This window comes from Vicia villosa, linkage group LG6, assembly GCF_029867415.1.
Source record: "Vicia villosa cultivar HV-30 ecotype Madison, WI linkage group LG6, Vvil1.0, whole genome shotgun sequence".
NCBI lineage: Eukaryota > Viridiplantae > Streptophyta > Magnoliopsida > Fabales > Fabaceae > Vicia > Vicia villosa.
Window position 1 is genome coordinate 51,023,588 of NC_081185.1, and position 22,498 is coordinate 51,046,085.

The 22,498-nt window shown below is 35.9% G+C and overlaps 1 protein-coding gene across 1 annotated transcript; it reads left to right on the forward strand.

Annotated features, from left to right (window-relative positions):
- The first annotated feature begins 981 nt into the window (after window positions 1-981).
- On the forward strand, window positions 982-22,498 carry LOC131609151 (elongation factor G-2, mitochondrial-like). Its single transcript, XM_058880810.1, has 20 exons — window positions 982-1,522; window positions 2,903-3,124; window positions 3,383-3,504; window positions 3,590-3,740; window positions 4,825-4,896; window positions 5,445-5,540; window positions 5,950-6,038; window positions 6,132-6,198; window positions 16,667-16,705; window positions 16,921-16,981; window positions 18,180-18,289; window positions 18,390-18,464; window positions 18,550-18,618; window positions 19,120-19,241; window positions 20,230-20,355; window positions 20,464-20,584; window positions 20,716-20,816; window positions 20,908-20,968; window positions 21,882-21,935; window positions 22,040-22,498. The coding sequence occupies exons 1-20, from the start codon at window positions 1,109-1,111 to the stop codon at window positions 22,142-22,144; spliced, it is 2,277 nt and encodes a 758-aa protein (XP_058736793.1). The 5' UTR covers window positions 982-1,108; the 3' UTR covers window positions 22,145-22,498.

Consider the following 22,498-nt stretch of genomic DNA (forward strand, 5'->3'; position numbering starts at 1 on the left):
AAACATCTTTGGAGTCAAATCCCAAGATTACCAAAAACTCTAAAATTAAAGAAATCAATTTAGTAAAAGAAGAAAAAAAACTGGTAGAATGTCCAAAAAAATCGTTTTAAATTCCATCGTTAACAACTCAATTGCCCCCAATAATTTCCGCTTTCATAAACGCTTCACTTTCCACCATTAACGATTACATCGCTTTTCTGTCTCATGACGAAAACTCATTCTTCATTCTCCCCTGAGAAATCCACTTACCATATCCTTCTTACCCAATCTTGCAAATCTATTGATTCCACTTTTCCCCCAACTTATCAAACACTACATTTATTTATAGGATATCAAAATCTGGTCGGGTCAAAGAAGCTAAGAAGTTGTTATGTGTTATGGCGGAAAAGGGTCATTTCCTTGATAAGGTGACTTATATGTCTCTGATGAATGGGATGTGCAGGAACGGTGAGGCATTGGCTGCATTGGCATTGTTGGAAGAAATGGAAATGAAGAGATGGAAAAGAAAAAAGAAATCCTATAGAATGTCCAAAAAAACACTACAAATCTGGGAACAAAGAAAATGTTTGCAGATTGAAGAATTAAATTATTAAGTTTTTATTAATATTATTAAGTTTTTATTATTATTATTTTAATGAAATATTATTATTATTAACTAAAATGACTTGATTTAAATTTGTTCATTATGGAAATGACAAGTCATCACTATCCATGGCCATGTCACTAAAAATTAGTCTAAAATGGGGAGGGGGACTAAAATTCAAAAACAAAATTAAAAAAGGGACCAAAATTTAGGATTTTAAAATAAGGGGATCAAAACTCAAAAAATGAGAAAATAGGGGGACTAAAGTTGCAATTAAGCCAATAAAATATGTGTGTAACACATTTTTGAAAGTATTTTTTTTTTTCACGCTAGTGTGGGGTGCAGGTCAGGTGGCACGTCCATGATACCTTTGTCAAAATTTCATCACAAATTCACGTGTCAAACCCGACCCACATAACATGCCCGACCCGTTAGAATTTCATCGTTTCCTTTGGTGAAGGGTTTTAGCTTCCATTTTTCAAACACCTCTGAAAAGTCGAAAACCCCAAGGCGAACCCTACCACCATGGTTCGCTTCTCCAGGTCCTCCGCTCACCGCCTTCTCTACGCACTATGCTCCCCCTCCACCACCACCACAGTCTCTCCATCCCCAACCGGCTCCCTCATCGGCGGCACTTTCCACCTCCGACACTTCTCAGCCGGAAACGTGGCCCGTGCCAAGGCAGCGTCAGTCAACAAGGAGCCTTGGTGGATGGAGTCAATGGAAATGATTCGCAACATCGGTATCTCGGCACACATCGATTCCGGGAAGACGACTTTGACGGAGCGGGTACTGTTCTACACTGGTCGGATCCACGAGATCCATGAGGTGAGAGGGAAGGATGGCGTTGGTGCTAAGATGGATTCCATGGCGTTGGAGAGAGAGAAGGGAATCACTATTCAGTCTGCTGCTACTCATTGCACTTGGAAGGACTATAAGGTAATTCGTACTTGATTTGTAACTATCTATTTTCAGTTTGTATTGCTAAATTCTAGTTGATTCCAAATGAAGTAAAGTAGAGTGTGAATTTTGAAGGATTTCGCTTTTCATTCCTTGCTAGAATGTATGAAAATCTTAAACTGGGAGAAATGAGAACTATGAGGTTTTAGTTAAGTTCAGGTTGAATTTGAATTTGGAAGTGTAGTGAGTTTTTATTTTTGAAGGTTTAGGATTCAATAAAATCGTTGGTGTGCAATATTGTTTTTTTGTATAAATTGGGGCGGGGTCATCCCGGCATAAAATTGTGGGAGAATAATCATCAAGAGAACCAAATGGATGGTTAAACTCTTCCTCAATTGTTTTAAGTTTCTTGCTGCTGCTGTGACTCAGTTGAACTCGAACTTGATATGTTACCACAAAGGCATGATATGTGAGATTATGACTGTTCTATTTTTACTATTTATACTATATAAATATAAATTTGGTCATCCTTGCACCCAATTGTAGATACCAATCACCAAGAGAACCATATGAATGACTAAACTCTTCCTCAAGTCAATAGTTTTAAGTTGCATGCTTCTTTTTTTATCTGAATTTGAACTCGAGACTACAGAGGCAGAATATATGAGTGTTCAGTTGTTGCTATTACTATTATTATTATTATTATTATTATTATTATTATTATTATTATTATTATTATTATTATTATTACTATGATTATTATTGTCAATAACAAAAATGATTAATGGTTGTAGTAGTGGGTCTTTGGGAGCTTGTATTTCGATAAACAACTTAATAAGTGCTCACACAGTAAGCATTTATCTTGTGTAAGGGATTGTAAATAAGCTATTCCTACAATCAAATAGAGACATATCAATTAACGCTTATCTTATACGAGATTTCGAAAAATAAGCTGAAAATAGTTTATGGGCATATCACAAGCTATAGTAGAATCTATTCCCACTCGAAAATGCCCTTACTTCATAAGATAGGATTATTAATCTCTTTGAAATGTTTCCATTGTTATTTTAAAATCTAGGGTAATAGGAATTGGGAATTGAATGCTGAGTAATTGCCTTTTACTTGTTTGAGGGAGGAATTTGAGATTTGAGTGCTATACTGTTATCTTAGTCAGTGTAAGTTACTTTTGGTGATTATTCGTCATCATAGAAGAAGGATAAAAATTGAAGATATTTTCTGTTTTTATTTTAGTTACGCGCGACTGAAATGGGCAAGTTAAATAAATACTACTTATTTTTCCTGTTTGCAGTATCAACTGGAAGTTACAACTTACATTGATATAATCTTCAAACTGCTTTCAATATTGATTTTATCTTGTGGTTATTTACATTAAAACTTCTGCAAAATGTTTTGTTGCAGATTAACATAATTGACACACCTGGTCATGTTGATTTCACCATTGAGGTTGAAAGGGCTTTGCGTGTCCTTGATGGTGCCATTCTTGTGTTTTGTAGTGTTGGTGGGGTGCAAAGTCAGTCCATTACTGTTGATCGGCAAATGAGAAGATATGAGGTTCCAAGACTTGCATTTATTAACAAGCTTGATCGAATGGGAGCAGATCCATGGAAAGTAATAAATCAGGTGTGAATGAGATTTATAGAGGTCAGCTAAGATAATATGTTTTACAGTTATAAATTATAAACCCATCTACGCAAATTTGGTTATCTTGAAAAGAGGTGTCCAATGGCATTTTGGAGGGCAGCTATAAAATTTGTTATTTTACTTGACAACTTTTACTATTTATTTATTTATTAATTATTGATTAACAAAATTCTTTTTCATTCTTATTTTTGAATTGAATGTTTTCCATTTCTGATACCAATTTGTTTTATTTTTCAGGCTAGATCTAAGCTTCGGCATCATAATGCTGCAGTTCAAATTCCAATAGGTTTGGAAGATGATTTTAAGGGACTTGTTGATCTTGTAAAGCTAAAGGCCTATTATTTTCATGGTTCAAATGGGTCTGTTTTTAAAATTCTCCATTATTTTTTCCAAAGATTACGTCTGCCATATTTCTTCAGCTTACTAAAACATTGCTTATTGCAGCGAAAAAATTGTCATTGAAGAGGTGCCTTCAGATATGGAAGCCTTGGTGGCTGAAAAAAGACGCGAACTAATAGAAACTGTATCAGAGGTTGATGATATACTCGCTGAAGCGTTTCTGAGTGATGAACCCATTTCAGATGCTGATCTTGAGGTGAGTAGGTAGCAGTTTTTCATATTCCTGAGTTTTGTATGACAATTATTTGGTTTATGGGACATGCATCATATCATACTATCCTAGTTCTAACAATTAGTTTCTTGGTCTGTTCTCTGAATGTGTTGCGGACCATTTGGGTTGGGCATTCTAGATGTACATAAAGAAATGATATAGACAAGTCAGATTGTAATGGTCTCATTTTAACCGAAAATTGTTTGGCATAGTTCCCATTTTCCTTTGATTCACAAATCTGCCAAGGAAACTGCTCATATGCATGATTTTTTATGAAAATTGTAAGAATGGCACATCAGTTGATGCTTTTTTATGGTTTATTTTGATTAAAAAGGGCCTGTAACTAAAGTTTAGCATCAGTTGGTTTCTGCCTATCTTGATTCCTTGTAGGAATATCCTTGGTTTACTTGTTTGATATGGAGTGATCCTTATGGTCCTCCCTACTTTTCAAACCTTGATTCTTCACCAGCAGCCAATAAGCAGTAATTGGCTGCACTGACCAAATGTTCATATGTGATTAAGGAGATAATGATCAAACGGACGTTGACAGTGAACTAGAGGCAGAGCTAGAGGTAGACATGTTTGTTTTGATGCAGATAGGGCTCATTTTGGTTAAGGTCGGGCTAGTTGGTGACTTCTGTTGTTTATTTGGGTGGTCATCAGAGTCGGTTGGCGTAGTCTGAAAATCTCAGCCAGTGGCAGTGCAGCCGTTTGCATGGTCCTGGCAGGGGATAGAGCACTGAAATCACCGGTGAAGTACAATGGTGTGATGGACTATTAAATCACTGACGCCATATATATAATCAGGAAAGGATTTGAGATTAACCTGTATCTAATTGGTCCATATTATAATAACTAAATGTTTACATTACATTACTAACTAGAAGGGGAATCATCTCCTATGTTGCGCTTTTAATGGAGCTAATCATCTATAGTTCAGTAACAACTAGTAATTATGATTATACTTATGCTTACATCTAGCATATTTTCTATTAGGCCTCCACCCGCTTGCCTCTATCCACATATATTTTAATATAGTTTATATTTTCTGGTTATTATGTTTGTGTAGGGAGCAATTCGTAGAGCTACCATAGCACAAAAATTTATACCAGTATTCATGGGTAGTGCTTTCAAAAACAAGGTAATCATTGAACTCACCTTCCATTTTTAACTTCTCATATAAATTCATACTGCATAATAAACTTCTTTGTTCCTCCCATTCGGTAATGATGTATGCATAATAATATTATTCCATCAATTTGTGACTTAATGGTATGTCTTAGAATTGTAGTTGAGCCTAACACGACTCTATGAAACCGGCTTATAAGTGAGGATATATTGTCCGATGCGTGACTCTTAAAACACCCTCTCATGTCCAACACTATTGGTCTTGGTGCGTGGATATAACTGACATGTTGGAGCACAACAACAGATCTTCAATAATAATCTTCTGCAATATTCATATCTGGTCCTTGTATATTACTTAATGTACCATTTCTCTAATATAATCCCTTTAATAAGCAGTCCTCTCCCTAAATTATTATTTCACACACATGCATTCTCACATTGGCATGCCCAATCACATTTTTCAGTATGATCAAAACTTGCACATTCTAGATATAATGCATACTGTTTAGTTGTTTGAATCATCACTTCTCGTATATATTTAATCCTCCACTATTGATACAGGGAGTACAGTCACTTCTGGACGGAGTACTTAGTTATTTGCCATGTCCAATTGAAGTTAGTAATAATGCTCTTGACCAATCTAAGAGCGAGGAGAAGGTACCTGATTCATAAAAAGTTAATCCCTGTTTTACTTTGATGTTGTTTTTCTGTCATGATTATTGAAAACTTCGAATTGAATTTTAAAGCCAAAGTTTTGAATAATGAATTATAGGATTCTCTATTAAAATTAATAGTATAAAAATTGCTTTGAATGTGTGTTCTTCATAAAAAAAAGGAATCATTCAGAAAATCTAAAATATTTTTTCTTGGAGACAATTTCTGCAATGAAATCATATATGATTATGGAAATTGTCTTGGTTGTTTGCTGCAAACTCATGATCTAAATAGATTACAATCATAATAAATTGTGATGCTAGTGTTTCAGATATTGTTGTTGCCTTATTATATTTATTTTTAGGCAAGTAAAAAAGAAGTTACTGGTTATTTTATGTCTTTACTTATATAGATTGAGCTGACTGGAAGTCCTGATGGGCCCCTCGTAGCTTTGGCTTTCAAATTGGAGGAAAATAAGTTTGGGCAGTTATCATATCTAAGGTAACTCTCATTTTTGGAGATGGTTGATTTCAAATTTGTGGCAACTTTTCAGTATATTTCACATATGTTAATGAGTTGATTATTTGGTTGAAGAATTTATGAGGGCGTCATTCGGAAGGGGGATTTTGTGACTAATGTTAACTCTGGCAAGAAGACCAAGGTAAGTTTAAGGTCTTTCGGTGCTCTAGTTTGATTGCATTTGTCTTTGTTCATATTTATGTTTTTCCTTTCCAGGGTAGATAGATAACTCAATAACTGATTTATTTACGAGTTTCGGTGAAAAACCTTATATAATAATGTTTGATCCAACTCTACAGTTTTTTCTTCAATAATTTAGTCTAATATTCATGAAAATTCTATTAGTTCATCATGGATTCCAATCTCCAAGTCTAAGTGAATGGATTCAAGAATGGAATAATAGTACTGAGATATAAAGAAAATGAATCTTGTGGTGCTGAATGAAATCTGTATAGAAAAGGGGACACTTCTCCTCCCATGAGTTTCTGATAGAACACATGTTTCTGATGCAATTGGTTTATGGAAATGAAGCAGTCCTTGCTTCAAAAGTAATTAAGATGTTCAGGATATTGGATGCTAGTGAACACGGTTGAATTGCCCATATTTGATGGTTCTGATCCAATGCGTGGGGATGATAACAATGGAAACACATCTGTATTGTTGAATATAAAGCTGGCTAGTATGAGTATGAAGGGTCACACAATTCTTTAATTCAATTCAACCTACCAAGTGACAGAGGATGGCCTAACACAGGAAAAATTTAAATAAGCTCTGATTGCATTTGATGCTTTGGGTGCAAATAAATTCAGAATTTTTTTAAGGGCTCTTGAATTCTGAATAATATTGGGGATGTATCGAGCTATTTAATTTGTTTCCCCTTTTTCTTCGAAACAAAGATTATTCTGTTTTGTCCTAACAGGATCTTTCAAGCTACTGTCCTACTAACAGTATGGACAACTTTTTTAGAAACTTATCATCCTACATAAATGCTATCTTTAACCAGACATCTGACCATGCTCGTCCTGCATGTACACATAGTCTCATATGAGGATGTTTTGGGTTGTCATTTGGTATCCTTTCCTCTTCATCTTGAACTTTTTTTTGTTTATCTGAAGGCAAGTAAACATGAAAACCTAAAACAGTACCACAAATACTGGAATTAGTTTTAGTTTTTATTAGTTGGATGTGAGGCTTGATACATAATTAATAATTAATGCAGTGCTATTCCTAAGTAAGATCATTGCCATCTCCCTGCATTTTGTATGACATTTCGAGACTAGAAAATATATCCTGAGATATTAAGTTGTGAATAAAGTAATTGCACCAATTCATTTAAATTGACGTTTCTAAACCTTATGGGCTGAATACAATTATTACTTATAATTACTAATATACATTACTTACAACACTTTTCTCAAACTAGTGAATGAATATCTATTGTTCTAAGCTTGCAATGAGTTGGTTGTAACATTATGTTAGTAATCCCTTTGTTAACACATCTGCTACCTGATGCCATAAAGGAATGTAGGTTGTAGTTATCAAGTCGCTATCTAACTTCTCTCTCATAAAATGTCAATTTATCTCGATATGTTTTTCTCCTGTCATGTTGAACATGATTATTAGCAATAGTGGTGGCCTATTTATTGTCGCAACAATTTCATAAAGACTTCACACTTTATATTTAAATCTTTAAGTACGATTTTCATCTACAATAGCTCTAAATTTTTTTGTGCCATAGCTCTAAATTCTGCTTCAGCCTTTAGTCGAGAGCTACTGCACGTTGCTTCTTACTCCTCCAAGTAATAAGGTTCCTACATAGAAAAACACAGATGTGGACCTATTGTTATTCTCTGAACCTGCATAATCAGCATAACTATACACCACTATAGTTTGACTTCCACCTCTTTTAAACAAAAGTCCTTTCCTTGGAGTGGCTATGTGTGAAAAATAGAAATCAGAGTGTTCTGAATGTGCTTGAGTGAGTAAAGCACTCAGCATCCATAATATTTATACACTATATAATTAATTACATATTATGTTTACAAGGAGAAATAAATAATAGTCCAACTTCCTAAATGCATGAATCTAAATATACATGAACCTAAAACTTAAATGCTCTTTTTAATGGAAAACATACAATGTATTTTTTCTATTTCCAACACTCCCCCTCAAGCTGGTGAATAAGTATTCTCCATTCCCAGCTTGGATATAATTCGTTCAAAATTTGAGCAACTCAATCCTTTAGTGAGAATATCCGCAAGTTGCCCATGTGAGGACACATATGGGGTGCAAATCAGCCCACTGTCAAGCTTCTCCTTAATGAAGTGTCTATCAACCTCAATATGCTTAGTTCGATCATGTTGAACTGGATTATGTGCTATACTGATAGCTGACTTATTATCACAGTAGAGCTTCATGGGTCCTTCCCATTTGATTTTCAAATCTTCTAAAATAATTTTAAGCCAAAGTAATTCACAAATGCCTTGTGCCATGGCTCGAAATTCAGCTTCAGCACTAGAACGTGCTACTACATTTTGCTTCTTACTCCTCCAAGTTACAAGATTTCCTCCAAGAAAGGTGCAATACCCTGTAGTGGATCTTCTATCAACAATTGATCCTGCATAGTCTGCATCAGTGTATGCCTCAAGTGTTGTATTTCCATTTCTTTTGAACAAAATTCCTCTTCCTGGAGTTCCCTTAAGATACTGCAGGATTCTATGAACTGCTTGTAAATGGATCTCTTTAGGACATGAACTGACTAACCATGCTTACAGCATATGCAGTATCAGGTCTAGTGTGAGACAAGTAAATTAATCTCCCAACTAGACGTTGATACATTTCTTTATCTACTGCAACATCTTCTTCTGTATTACCCAATTTAAGATTTGGATCCATAGGAACGCTCGCTGGTTTACACGCTGTTTTTCCTGTCTCTTTGAGTAAATCTGTAATGTATTTTTGTTGTGATATAAAAATGCCTTTTCGGGAATGTGCCACCTCGATTCCCAAGAAGTACTTCAGCTTTCCAAGAGCTTTTATTTCAAACTCCTTAGCCAAACAATGACTCAAGATCTGTTGCTCCTTCCAATCATCTCCAGTCATTATAATGTCATCCACATATACTAACAAAACTGTTACTCCCCCTTGTGGCGAGTGTTTGATGAACAAGGTGTGATCCCCTTGACTTTGCTTGTACCCCAAGGATGTCATAACCTTAGTGAATCTTCCAAACCATGCTCGAGGTGATTGCTTTAGGCCATATAACGCCTTTTTCAACCTGCAAACTGTATTGTCAGACACATTTTTTTCATACCCTGGTGGTACCTGCATATAAATCTCCTCCTCAAGTTCCCCATGTAGGAAAGCATTCTTCACATCAAATTGTTGTAAATTCCAACCATAATTGGCAGCAAGTGACAAAATTACTCTCACTGTATTCATCTTTGCAACCGGTGCAAACGTCTCTGAGTAGTCAATTCCATAGGTTTGTGTAAACCCTTTGGCAACCAACCTGGCTTTATATCTTTCGATTGATCCATCAGCCTTATATTTTACCGTGTACACCCATTTGCATCCAACTGGCCTCTTTCCTTCTGGTAAAGTCACTATCTCCCACGTTCCATTCTTCTTCAGTGCGTCCATCTCAATATTCATGGCTTGCTTCCATTTTTCATCAGACAATGCCTCAGAAACATTAGTAGGTATGGAAGTAGCGTTAAGGTTTGTAAGGAAGGCTCTATGGGTAGGTGAGAATTTTTTAAAAGAAAGATAGTTTGAAAGGGGATATAAAGGTTGTTTGGTGCATTTTCTGGTACCTTTCCTAATAGCAATTGGAAGGTCTAGGTCATCATCTGTTGTTTGGGTCATAATTTTATCCTGCAATTCAGAAGAATTAATTACCTCATTTGAAGGAGTCGAGTCAGACTCTTGAACTTGTGTCGATTCAGGAACGGCCTTTGACTTTCTCATGTAAACCAGATTCTTTCCATATCTCACATCCACTTCAGGTTCACGTTCAACTACTGGTATATTTGATTGATTTGACTCAACTCCCAGTTCTTCAGGCTCAGATGGGTTTGGTACAAGTGTGTTTAACTCAAGACCAGAAAGATCGGGTCTATTTGACTCGAAACTGGAAGAATTAGGTGGATTTGACTCGAGACCAGGGAGATTGAGTGTATTTGAGTCATGACCAGATGTATTTGACTTAATACTAGACAAATTGAGTGTATTTGACTCGAGACCAGAAAGATCAAGACTTTCAAGCTTATCTTCCTTAAAACTCTCCCCCTGAAGATAAGGTTGAGTGAAGTACGGTTCCTCTTCATGGAAGGTTACATCCCGCGACACAAAGAATCTTTTAGATGGAGGATGAAAACACTTATATCCCTTTTGAGTAGAGGAATAACCGACAAAAACACATCTTAGGGCTTTAGGATCGAGTTTTTTCCTATCTTGACCATGCACATGGACAAATGAGACACACCCAAAGATTCGAGGTTTGAGATTACTACTTGTTGACAAATTTGGATAGAAGGAAGAAAGAACATCCATAGGACTCTTGAACCCTAATACTCTAGAGGGTAATCGATTAATAAGATATGTGCTAGTGAGAACGGCCTCCCCCCATAAATATTTGGGAACATTTTTATGAAACAATAGTGCTCGGGTTTGGTCTAATAGATGCCCATTTTTTCTTTCTGCGATTCCATTTTGTTGTGGTGTTTTAACACAAGAAGACTCATGGATAACTCCCTCTTTTTGACAGAAAGAAATAAGAACATGATTGAAGTACTCTTTTCCATTATCAGACCTAAGTCTTTTAATGTTTACTCCAAATTGATTTTTAATCATGTAGAAAAATTTTGGAAAAACAGTACTGACGTCAGACTTGTTTTGGAGTAAAAATACCCAAGTAACCCGGATACAATCATCTATAAAAGTCACAAACCACCTAGCACCTGTTACATTTGGATTAGTAGAAGGACCCCAAACATCTGAATGAACAAGATAGAAAGGGGAAAGACTTCTTTTGTTGTTTAATGGAAATGGTAGACGCTTATGTTTAGCAAACTCGCACACATCACAATGAAGACTTTCAATATCTACCTTATTGAATAAAGACGGAAACAAAACTTTAATGACTCCAAAAGAAGGATGACCTAATCGACAATGAAAAAGAAAGATTTTTTCCTTTTTGGAGAGTATTGACTCTGACATAAATGAGTGAGACAAGTGGACATTTGTACAGTGACCTGGTTCTTCAAGATAGTAAAGGCCATTCCTTTCTCTAGCACGTCCAATCGTCTTTCCCGAGTCCTTATCCTGAAATATACAACAATCATTAAAAAAAGTCACACTACAGGATAAATCATTTGTAAGTTTTTGTATGGAGACAAGGTTCATGGATAGCTTCGGAACATGGAGAACCCTTTTTAAGGTTATAGAATGATTTATTTGAATATCTCCAAAGCCAACTACAGTTACAAGAGTACCATCAGCAGTAGAAATTTTTTTATTACTGGGACAAGGGGAATATGTGGAGAACTGTTTTGAAGAGGGTGTCATGTGGTCTGTGGCTCCTGAATCTAATATCCAAAATAAATGAGAAGGTGTTTCTGAGACATGAAATCCAAATGAGAGTGGAAGCTTACCAGAATACACCACACTACAATTACTTGATGATTTTTCCATACCAGAAAATGCAGGGACAGCGGCTGGAACAGCAAACAGTGGCTGGAACTTGCAGACAGTTGCTGGAACTGTGCAGACAGCGGCTGGAACGGTGTAGACAGCGGCTGAAAAATGTGCAGAGTTGTACCAACAGCTGCAGAAAACTGTATGAAACAGTACGGACGGCTGCCGGAAAAGTATAGATAGCGTTTAATTGAATAAAACTTGACAGCATGTGTTGCCCAGTCAAGATTTATGGGTTCTGACAGCATAAAAATGCCCGGTCAGATTTCTAAACACTGATATTAGCGGAAGTAGAGTCCCCTAGATTAGGAGCTCTGATACCATGTGAAAAATAGAAATCAGAGTGTTCTGAATGTGCTTGAGTGAGTAAAGCACTCAGCATCCATAATATTTATACACTATATAATTAATTACATATTATGTTTACAAGGAGAAATAAATAATAGTCCAACTTCCTAAATGCATGAATCTAAATATACATGAACCTAAAACTTAAATGCTCTTTTTAATGGAAAACATACAATGTATTTTTTCTATTTCCAACACTATGAGATGTAGAACATAGTTGAAAGTTTGCAAATCTCACACTCTTGGTTCATGAATGAATTTACTCAGTGTACTAACTACATAAGGAAAATTTGGCCTAGTGTGTGCCAAGTAAATTAACTTATCCACTAGTCTTTGATTTTGAACCTTGTCAACTTTGACACTTTCCTCCTCAAAACTCATTTTAGATTTTGTTCAATGGGAACATTCCCAAGTTGCATCCAAGCTTGTCTGTTTTCCTATCAAAGACCAAGCACTTAATTTCTTAAAGATAAAAATTCTTTGCTTTAAATGAGGCACTTCAATTTTCAAAAAATAATTGAGTTGCTCAAAGTTCTTCATCTCCAACTCTGTTGATAAATTCTCCTAGAGCAGCTGTGTCTCAGTCAAATCATCTCATGTAACAATAATGTCATCAATTTCATTTAGAAACACGGTCTGTTTTTCAACTTGTGAATGTTTGAAGAAAGCGGCGTGTTCTCTTTGGCTTTGCATTATAGGCCAAGCTCACCATTACATATGTGAATCTTCCAAACCACTTCAAGGGGAATGCTTTAGTCCATATAAGGCCTTCCTCGATCGACACACCTTGTTTGCTCCACCTCTAAACTCTAAAACCAAAACCTAAGAGAATTCCCATATACTCTTCCTTTAAATCTTCAAGCAAGAATGCATTTTTTACATCAAAATGGTGTAGTTCCTATTTAGAGTTAACAGCAGGAGATAATAATATTCAAACAATATTTTTCTTTGCCACTAGAGCAAATGTCTTCTCATAGTCAATGCCATATATATACCCTCCGGTCACATTTATAAGCAACAAAAGTGTTTTAATTCTTGGTCACTATTATAAGCAAAAGTCAATTATTAATAAACCATTTAATGTTGTAATTTCTAATATACCTGTTGAAATACAAGAGACTAAGACACATTTGAATAAACCGTGTGTTTTGTAACGCACTACGGAGACTTTATTATATATAGAGAGATTACAACTAAGTATATGATATAGTCAATGTGGGACTATTCTATATACAAATATTCTTAACACTATATATTTACAAATATCAACACTCCCCCTCAAGCTTGAGCATATAAGTCAAATGCACCAAGCTTGCCACATATATAATTAGTTCTGAGATTTCGTAGGGATTTTGTAAACACATCTACTAATTGATCATTGGAGTTGACAAAGTTTGTGACAATGTCGCCTGATTCAATCTTCTCTCTGACAAAGTGACAGTCTATCTCAATGTGTTTGGTCCTCTCATGGAAGACTGGATCTGAAGCAATGTGCAATGCAACTTGATTATCACAAAGTGTCATTGGTCTTGCTTCTTCAATTTGAAGTTCTTTGAGCAACTATTTTAACCAAATGAGTTCACATGTAGCCATTGCCATGGCCCTATACTCTGCCTCGGTGCTTGATCTTGCAACTACATTTTGTTTCTTACTTTTCCAGGATATAACGTTTCCTCCAACAAGTACACAATACCCAGAGGTGGATCGTCTATCAATGGCTGACCCTGCCCAATCAGCATCGGAGTATCCAACTATCTGAGTATGTCCTTTATCTTCATACACAAGGCCTTTTCCTGGAGCACATTTGATGTATCTTAGAATCCGGACAACAACATCCATGTGTTCTTGGCAAGGAGAATTTAAGAATTGGCTTACCACACTAACTGCAAAAGAAATGTCGGGACGAGTGACTGTGAGATAATTCAACTTTCCAACCAATCTCCTATACCTTCGTGAGTCAGATAGGGGCTCCCCCTGATTGGGTAGGAGTTTGACACTTGGATCCATAGGAGTATCAGCTGGTTTAGCGTTCAACAAATCTGTTTCTTCCAAAATATCCATAGCATATTTTCGCTGAGAAATCACTAAACCATCTTTAGATTGGGCTACCTCAATACCTAAGAAATAACGGAGTTTACCAAGATCTTTTGTCTGAAATTGATTCGAGAGATGTTGTTTTAACTGGAGTATTCCTTGCTGATCACTGCCAGTTATGACAATATCATCCACATATACAACAAGATAGATACACCCTTGGGCAGAGTGACGATAAAACACAGAATGATCAGCTTCACTACGGACCATACTAAACTGTTGTACTACGGTGTTGAATCTGCCAAACCAAGCTCTCGGAGATTGCTTAAGACCATAAAGAGACCTGTGTAGCCTACAAACCATATTTGAGGACTCCCCCTGAGCAACAAACCCAGGTGGTTGCTCCATATATACTTCCTCTTCCAGATCACCATGTAAAAAGGCATTTTTGATGTCAAGTTGACGAAGAGGCCAATGTCGAATGGCTGCAATGGCTAGAAGAAGTCTAATAGATGCCATCTTGGCTACGGGCGAGAAGGTATCACTATAATCCAATCCAAAAATTTGAGTGTATCCTTTTGCTACCAAGCGAGCTTTAAATCGATCAATCTTACCATCTGGACCAACCTTCACTGTATAAAGCCAACGACAACCTACTAAAGATTTTTCAGGGGGTAGAGGAACCAGTTCCCAAGTACCACTGCTTTGAAGAGCACACATTTCGTCAATTATTGCTTGCCTCCACTCAGGGTGAGATAATGCTTCACCTGGAGTATTAGGAATAGAAACAGAAGACAAAGAAGACAAACAAGTATACTGCAAAGGGGAAAGACGATGATAACATAAATCAATATAATGTGGAGAAGGATTTCGTGTTTCACGTATACTTTTTCGAAGAGCAATCGGAAGATCAGACTCAGGTTGCGGGATCGGATCCAATGATGGCGAAGGTGTCGGAGGAGAGTCTGCAATGACCTCAGGGACAATTAGTGTATCAGGGATAGGTATTGCCTCAGGGATAGGTGTGACAGACGTGGGTTGACGATGCTGATATGTTTGAAGAGGGCGAGAAGTGGGGGGGTCAACCGTAGGGCTAGAATGATCGGGAATAATTGGAAACGGGATTGCCGGAAGAGGTGTGGGAGTACTGTCCTGAAGGGGTTCCGGAGTTACTTGACTGGACTCGAAATATGGAGCAGACTCGAAGAAGGTAACATCGGCCGATACGAGGTATCGTTGTAGAGTATGTGAGTAGCAACGATAACCTTTTTGGGATCGATGATAACCAAGAAAGACACACTTTAGTGATCGAGCTGATAGTTTATCAAGACCAGGAGAGAGATTGTGTACAAAACATGTGGACCCGAAGACTCGGGGAGGAATTGGATGAAGTGGAGAATTGGGAAAAAGGATTGAATGAGGGATTCTATCGTTAAGGACAGATGAGGGCATGCGATTTATAAGGTAACAAATATCAACAATACCCTTGTATTTCATTTTCCAACATTTCATTAAATTTAATAAAGAGGACATTATAGTACATTTAATAAATGTTTTTGTAGAAATTCTAAAAAGTTAACTACACTTGATTGAATTTCTTAATAATCGTGAAAACAATTTTTGTTGCTTATAAATGTGACCGGAGGGTGTACGTCTGAGTGTATCTTTTTGTCACTTGTCTGACCTTGTATGTCATATGTCTTAGTTTATCTAAAAATATCTCCAATCTGGATTTTAACCACCAATACGAACTCAAAAGGCTTTGATCTACAAATTTTCTGAAGCGTGTGTTGACCAAAAACCAATGGAAGGTGGTACATGGATTACATGTGACAGGGATGGGAAAGCTGTCTAGCTGCGCGTGGGGCTGCTTACAGTGGAAAATTTCTGGGTCTTGGCCTGATATGGGACTACAAACCTTGTGTTGAGTCAGTATTCTGAGAAGGTCGAAGGACAGTGGTGATTTGGCAGTTGAAAGAATTGAACGCACCAAAGAAACCCAAAGAAACTGTATGGAAAGAGTAACAGAATTGTAGCAAGGCAAGGCAGAAAGGAACAAAGAGCGTATAAAAACACAATGAGGCTGCAGTGAAGGTTTATTAGAGGAATATTTAGAATAGAGTAAGTAAGATTGTAAGTCAGCTATTAGACTGACAGCTGGCAGTCACCCTAGGGTGTAACCTGCTATTATAAGTCACAGCTTGCATCATTTCTATTAAGGTTGCACAAAAATTACAAAGGCAGTCACATAAGCAAGAAATTTCTATGAAGGACAAAAAATAAACCTTAAAGATGGCGGCTAGGATTCATGCGGAAGCAAGATCCAAAATATTGGGAGCTCTGATACTATGTAGAATATATTTTGATGTATATTTCAAAGTTGTGAATAAAGTACACGCACTATTTCGCTTAAATTGATTATTCTAAATCTAATGGGCTTGATTAATGAACAAATACAATTATTACAAATATACATTATTTGCAACGGAGACTAATAATTTGTGGTTGAAGCTTTTGTTTTGTCAATGCAGATTTCTCGCTTGGGTCGGATGCATTCTAATGAATTGCAGGTTTGTTTTTAGGCTTTTTAACGTTGATCTTCCTGTATAATGAATACCTCCGGAAACTGCAATTTTAAAAAATAAGGAGTTAGAGTTATTGGTATTTCACAGGAAAGGGAAAACATGCACAGTTTTATCTCTTCTAAATTCATTTTGAAGATTTTTAATATTAATTTATTCTCTGCCATTTGTTAAACTTCTAATTGAACATTTTTCCTCTACAGGACATTCAGGAGGCCCATGCTGGCGAAATAATTGCTGTATTTGGTGTTGATTGTGCATCAGGTTCTTCTTTTCACATTGCTTGTGGAATATGCATTTTTAGAACTCTATATTTCTCTTTCTCATGCTTTTTTGCTGATTATATGTTTGCTAGAATCTTGTGGTGGTGGTTTAGATTTTTTAAAATGTTGCATAATAAGCCAAGGGGATGAGAGAGAACCGAAAAAATACAACAGCTGTACTTCAAAAGTCAAAACATAATAAGCAAATCAGGTTATAAATACAATAGTTCTAGCAAAACTTTCAGCTTGCTGGAAATAAATATTCACAATCCCTTTAACCACTCTCTTCCTCTTAGAATTTTGGGGTGAGCCTAACTCAACATTAGAAAACCAGCGTGGGACTTTATAACACACCCCTCAGTCTCACGCCCAACAAAATTGAGCTTGGTGCTTAAATATAAATGGTGGGTGGTTCGATAGCGAAAACATGATATCAGGTGGCCCAATGGATCTTGTAGTTATCATTCGTAAGTGAAAGCTTGCATGGGAATATTTGAGAAAGAATTCTGGGGAACTGAACTTGCTACTTTATTCTGATTCTCCGTCAACTTGTATCTTTTACAGGGTATATGCTGTTAGAGCTTAACTTGTCCTTTATTATCTCGACCTCAATTGTATGCTTTCTGTCTAGGTTTTGGAGATTGAACCCAAAGGTCATTATGAAGGACAATTAAATTAGATATAAATAAACATTTCAAAGTTGTTTGGCTCTAAGGTTTGAAATTTAGGATGATTAACACATTAATTACATGCTTAAGGATTAATATTAATATAAGTTCTGTGTAGTTCTTTCTGGGTTACTCTCCCTTTGTCCCTTATTATGATCCACTTAGAAAATTTATTGATATTAAGAAAAATAGTTATACAACAAATTTGTAAAAGTTATTTTTTTCTTTTCCGTAATTACATCTAACAACTAAGGATATAAGAGAGAAAAAACAAATTTAATTTTCGAAAATTAAATGGGGGTATTTTTGTATGAAAATTATTAATGCACGAGTAAGTTTGTTAAGGGTATTATATCAAGGGACAAACAAAAAATATGAATAAAGGGTCTTATGATTAGGGACAGAAAGAGTTTTAATAAAGATTTGTTGTTGGGTTGGGACAATCTCTTTGTTTCAAATTTATTTCCGCCTCTTCTCATATTTGTTATTATAATTTTATACTGACCATAATATATATTTTTTGAACATCAGGAGATACTTTTACTGATGGGTCGGTTAAATACACAATGACATCTATGAATGTTCCTGAACCTGTGATGTCTTTAGCTGTACAGCCTGTCTCAAAAGATTCTGGAGGGCAAGTGAGTAATCTCTTTTTTGTAACATGCCAACCATGCAGTCCCAGCTTGAAAAGTTGTATATTCCACAACTCAATTGACTTTATCCATGCATTGCTTATAGTTTTCAAAAGCTTTGAACCGCTTCCAAAGAGAGGATCCTACTTTCCGTGTTGGCTTGGACCCAGAGAGTGGGCAGGTTGTCCTTTTTCCTTAATAATCTTCCTCATTTAATCGACATAATTATTGTTCTTATATTAACATGAACATACTTTTGATTGTAGACAATCATTTCTGGAATGGGAGAACTGCACTTAGATATCTATGTTGAACGCATTAAGAGAGAGTACAAGGTACCATTTTACTCAACATGTATATTTTTTCCTATGCTGTTGATGCATGACAAATGTTTACATCTAAAATTTCTTTCTGTTAGAACTGGTATATATATTTGAATAAAGTAGGATAAGAACAGAATTTATACGATAATTCCTCTGCAGAATTGTCGTAAAACTGAGGATATAGATTTATTATAGCAATCACACATAAAAGCGAGTCTAGAGAGACTAGGATAGGAAAGTTACAAGTTTATGTCCTTCCAAGAAATTAGAGTCTTGGCATCTCCCTTCCAAGAATTAGAGAACTTGGTCTCTCCCTCCCAATACCCAATTGATAATTTTCCCCTTAACCTTTCCCTATTTATTTCTAAACATATACACACCATAAAAATTAATAATATGACTATAACTGCTACAGTTATTGTTATATTGTGCTACTCAACTGACTTTATCCCTCTCCTGTAGTATGTTGTTTGATGCAATGTCTAACTCATTCTTATATCTATACCTGCTAAGGTTGATGCTACAGTTGGAAAGCCCCGTGTGAACTTCAGAGAAACTGTTACTCAACGTGCTGAGTTTGATTATTTACATAAAAAGCAATCCGGAGGGCAAGGACAATATGGACGGGTGATTGGGTAAGTATCGATGAGCCATTCTTATTATATTCAAATAAGATTTAGTGTTTGATTCTGGTAATAAATTTTACAAAAAGTCAATATAAGTGACCAGTCCTGCTGATAGAAAGTGTCTTTCTGAGAAAATGATAAACAGTGACGGAAACTTCGACTGGAGTTTGAGATAAAATGAGAATGTTAGATTTTAGAAGATGAGGATATCTTAAACTATCTTGATATATTTATTTTAATTATCTCTTAGGGTCAGTTTCTTATTTTGGAATACCTCTTGAGATAGTTTCCGCACACTAGGCTCAATAGTAGTTTGAGGGATTTTATTGGAAAAACTCAAGTTGTTAACTACGAATAAGAGATAAATATTGCTTCTAGGGTAGACGAATTTTGTCATGCAGGTTTTCAAATAATCTTTAGGAATACAAAGTTGTAGCTTGTATTTGTCTTTTTCGTGTTTTTATAGAATGAGATCTTGCTGTTTGAAATCAGCTATATTCTTGAACATACAAATTTGGCTTATTCTGATTTAGAATATGTTAGGATTCTGAGCTAAAACTAGCACAGATGAAATTATTCATCCCTATAGTTTATTAAATAACAAAAGAAATAGGGTAGACGAGAGGGAATACTCTCCTTATACTGGTTTTCCAATCAAATCTATCAGTTAGCTAAAGATCCCGAAGGCATCATGGGAAATCTTTTTTCTAGAATTTCTGTACATATAAAGGCCTAAGGATGCCAAATAGAAAACTTCCCTGACAACCTAACTAACTAAACTGCCTATCTTAACTAATTCCTATTTTTCCTCCTTACTTTTGCACTTCTTCCTGTGGTATAGAGGTCTGGCTCTTGATTTATTAACATCATTCCTAACATCATGTATGTTATCTTATGTAAAATATTTATTATCATTCGCTTGGTAAGAAGCTAGTTGTGTAAATCTTCCAATACTCCTATTTCTTGATGACACATATTGTATTCAATATGAACACAGGTATATTGAACCACTTCCTGCTGAGTCGGGAACTAAGTTTGAATTTGAAAACATGCTTGTTGGCCAAGCTGTTCCATCAAATTTTATCCCTGCAATTGAGAAAGGTTTTAGAGAAGCTGCCAACTCGTGAGTGAAATTTTACTAGTTTCTTAATTTTGTTGTGTACAATTTTGGTGTGCAGTTGAACTTACTTTTTTGTATGGCAACCCTAACCCAATATTGCTCTTCACACAGTGGTGCCTTAATTGGACATCCAGTTGAAAATCTCCGAGTTGTTTTGACAGATGGTGCTGCTCATGCTGTTGATTCCAGCGAACTTGCCTTTAAGATGGCTTCTATCTATGCTTTTAGACAGGTTATTTTCATTCACCACTTATTTTTAATAAATTGCATTGCACATATTGTAGTTGTGTATTGATTCCATCACATCGGTATGATATGATGGCCTCATTCCCTAACAATTTGTGGTGCTGTCTTCTGTAACAGTGTTACACAGCTTCCAGACCAGTTATATTAGAACCTGTTATGCTTGTTGAGCTGAAAGTACCAACAGAATTTCAAGGAGCTGTTGCTGGTGACCTCAACAAGTGAGAATTTTTTACCTTTTTCTCCTTCTGGATATCATTTACTTATGGTAAATTTCAGAATTTTCTGACATACTTTTATTACAAATGACAGGAGAAAAGGTCTGATTGTTGGCAATGATCAGGACGGGGATGATTCTGTCCTTACAGCTCAAGTAAGTACATACCTAGCAGGTCTATTTGAACATTTTAAATATTATCGAAATTAGTTCCCATGGTTGATTTTGGTGGTATGAAATCAATTAGTTATGATTTGATTTGATGACACAATGACTAAAATTTGCCTAAATAAAATGTAATCTTGGAAACCTTAGTCATCTTCATTGTGGGCCCACATTTTCTGCTATTAACTGCAGCCTATAACACCTTCATTGTGTTGGGTGTGAGAGGTGTTAACATCCCACGTGACATCGACTAGCGATATGGCAAAAATAGTTTTTTAAGACTTAGGAAATCCTCATTTCTAGAACTAGCTTATGTAGTTGAGATAGGCCATTCTCTTCCCTAGAGCTAAGTTTATGTAGTTGAGTTAGACCATCCTCTTCTCTAGAGCCAGCTTATGTAAATGGGTTATGCATAGCCCAAATTCTAAGACATAACGTCTATCCTTTGTTAGTTATTGGGTCACCTGTATTGTTTCATGTTACCGGTGTTAATTGTAGGGCATCCCTAGAGCTAGCTTTCAAGATTGACTTACTTTTACTCTGAATTCCAAGATGTACGACAAAAAATTGTAGGTGTTCAAAAACTAAATTAGTTTTAAATTCTCTCTTCCCCTCCCCGTCTTTATACACTTGGTTGCAAAAGCTTAACATGCCAACAGGCAACTGGTTCAAAGTTTTTTTAGCAGAATTGGGTGGAGGTGCAGTTATGGCCGAGTTGATGTATTATTGTGTTTTTAACCTGTTTGCGAAATATAATGATGGTGGAAAATTGTTATTGATTGAAATTTACTGGTTATTGTGATTCCCCCTTGTTTATTTTTAAGGTTGATGTAGTTCTTACTTTAGCCATTACTTTTTACCAATTTAACATGGCTAATTTAGCTGTTGCTGTGTATTATTTCAGGTCCCTCTTAACAATATGTTTGGATATTCTACAGCTCTTCGTTCCATGACACAGGTGGATATCCTGCTACCCACTAACCATAGATATTTCATGTTTTGATGGCAATTTATATCTGGTTTTTGACTTTGTGCTGTTTTCTTTCTTTTTAATGACTGCAGGGAAAGGGTGAATTCACAATGGAATATAAGCAACATGCACCGGTTTCTCATGATGTACAAACCCAATTGATAAACGCATACAAGGGCACTCAGGCGGCTGAATGATCTGGCCTTGTTGAAAGTACACGGTCCTTCATTTTTTGGGAATACTTTATCTAGTAAAGGAATTGTGACAATAATATAGGGATATAGGTTTGGTTAATTTCTTACGGTCAACCAAATTGTGAAAGCAAATAAGAAGTTGCTATGATTGTGATAGTGTACGATAAAAGTAATGTTTAGATGAAATAGGCCTCAAAAAGATGTAAGTTTTCAATATTACATATTATTTAAACAAGAGAATACTACCTCAGTACTGCATTTATTTGTCATCTAAGACATGCTTTGATGACATTAAAAGAGAAAAATTAGAGAATGAGAGGCATAGGCTGAAATAATATCATACAAGTTCTTTTGAAA

What these genes read in the sequence shown, in the direction of transcription:
- LOC131609151 (XM_058880810.1), top strand. Translation starts at nt 1,109, where the DNA reads ATGGTTCGCTTCTCCAGGTCCTCCGCTCACCGCCTTCTCTACGCACTA. An exon ending in GCATTAAGAGAGAGTACAAG is followed by an intron (nt 18,619 to 19,119) that starts GTACCATTTTAC and finishes ATACCTGCTAAG; the next exon opens with GTTGATGCTACAGTTGGAAA. An exon ending in TTTAGAGAAGCTGCCAACTC is followed by an intron (nt 20,356 to 20,463) that starts GTGAGTGAAATT and finishes CTCTTCACACAG; the next exon opens with TGGTGCCTTAATTGGACATC.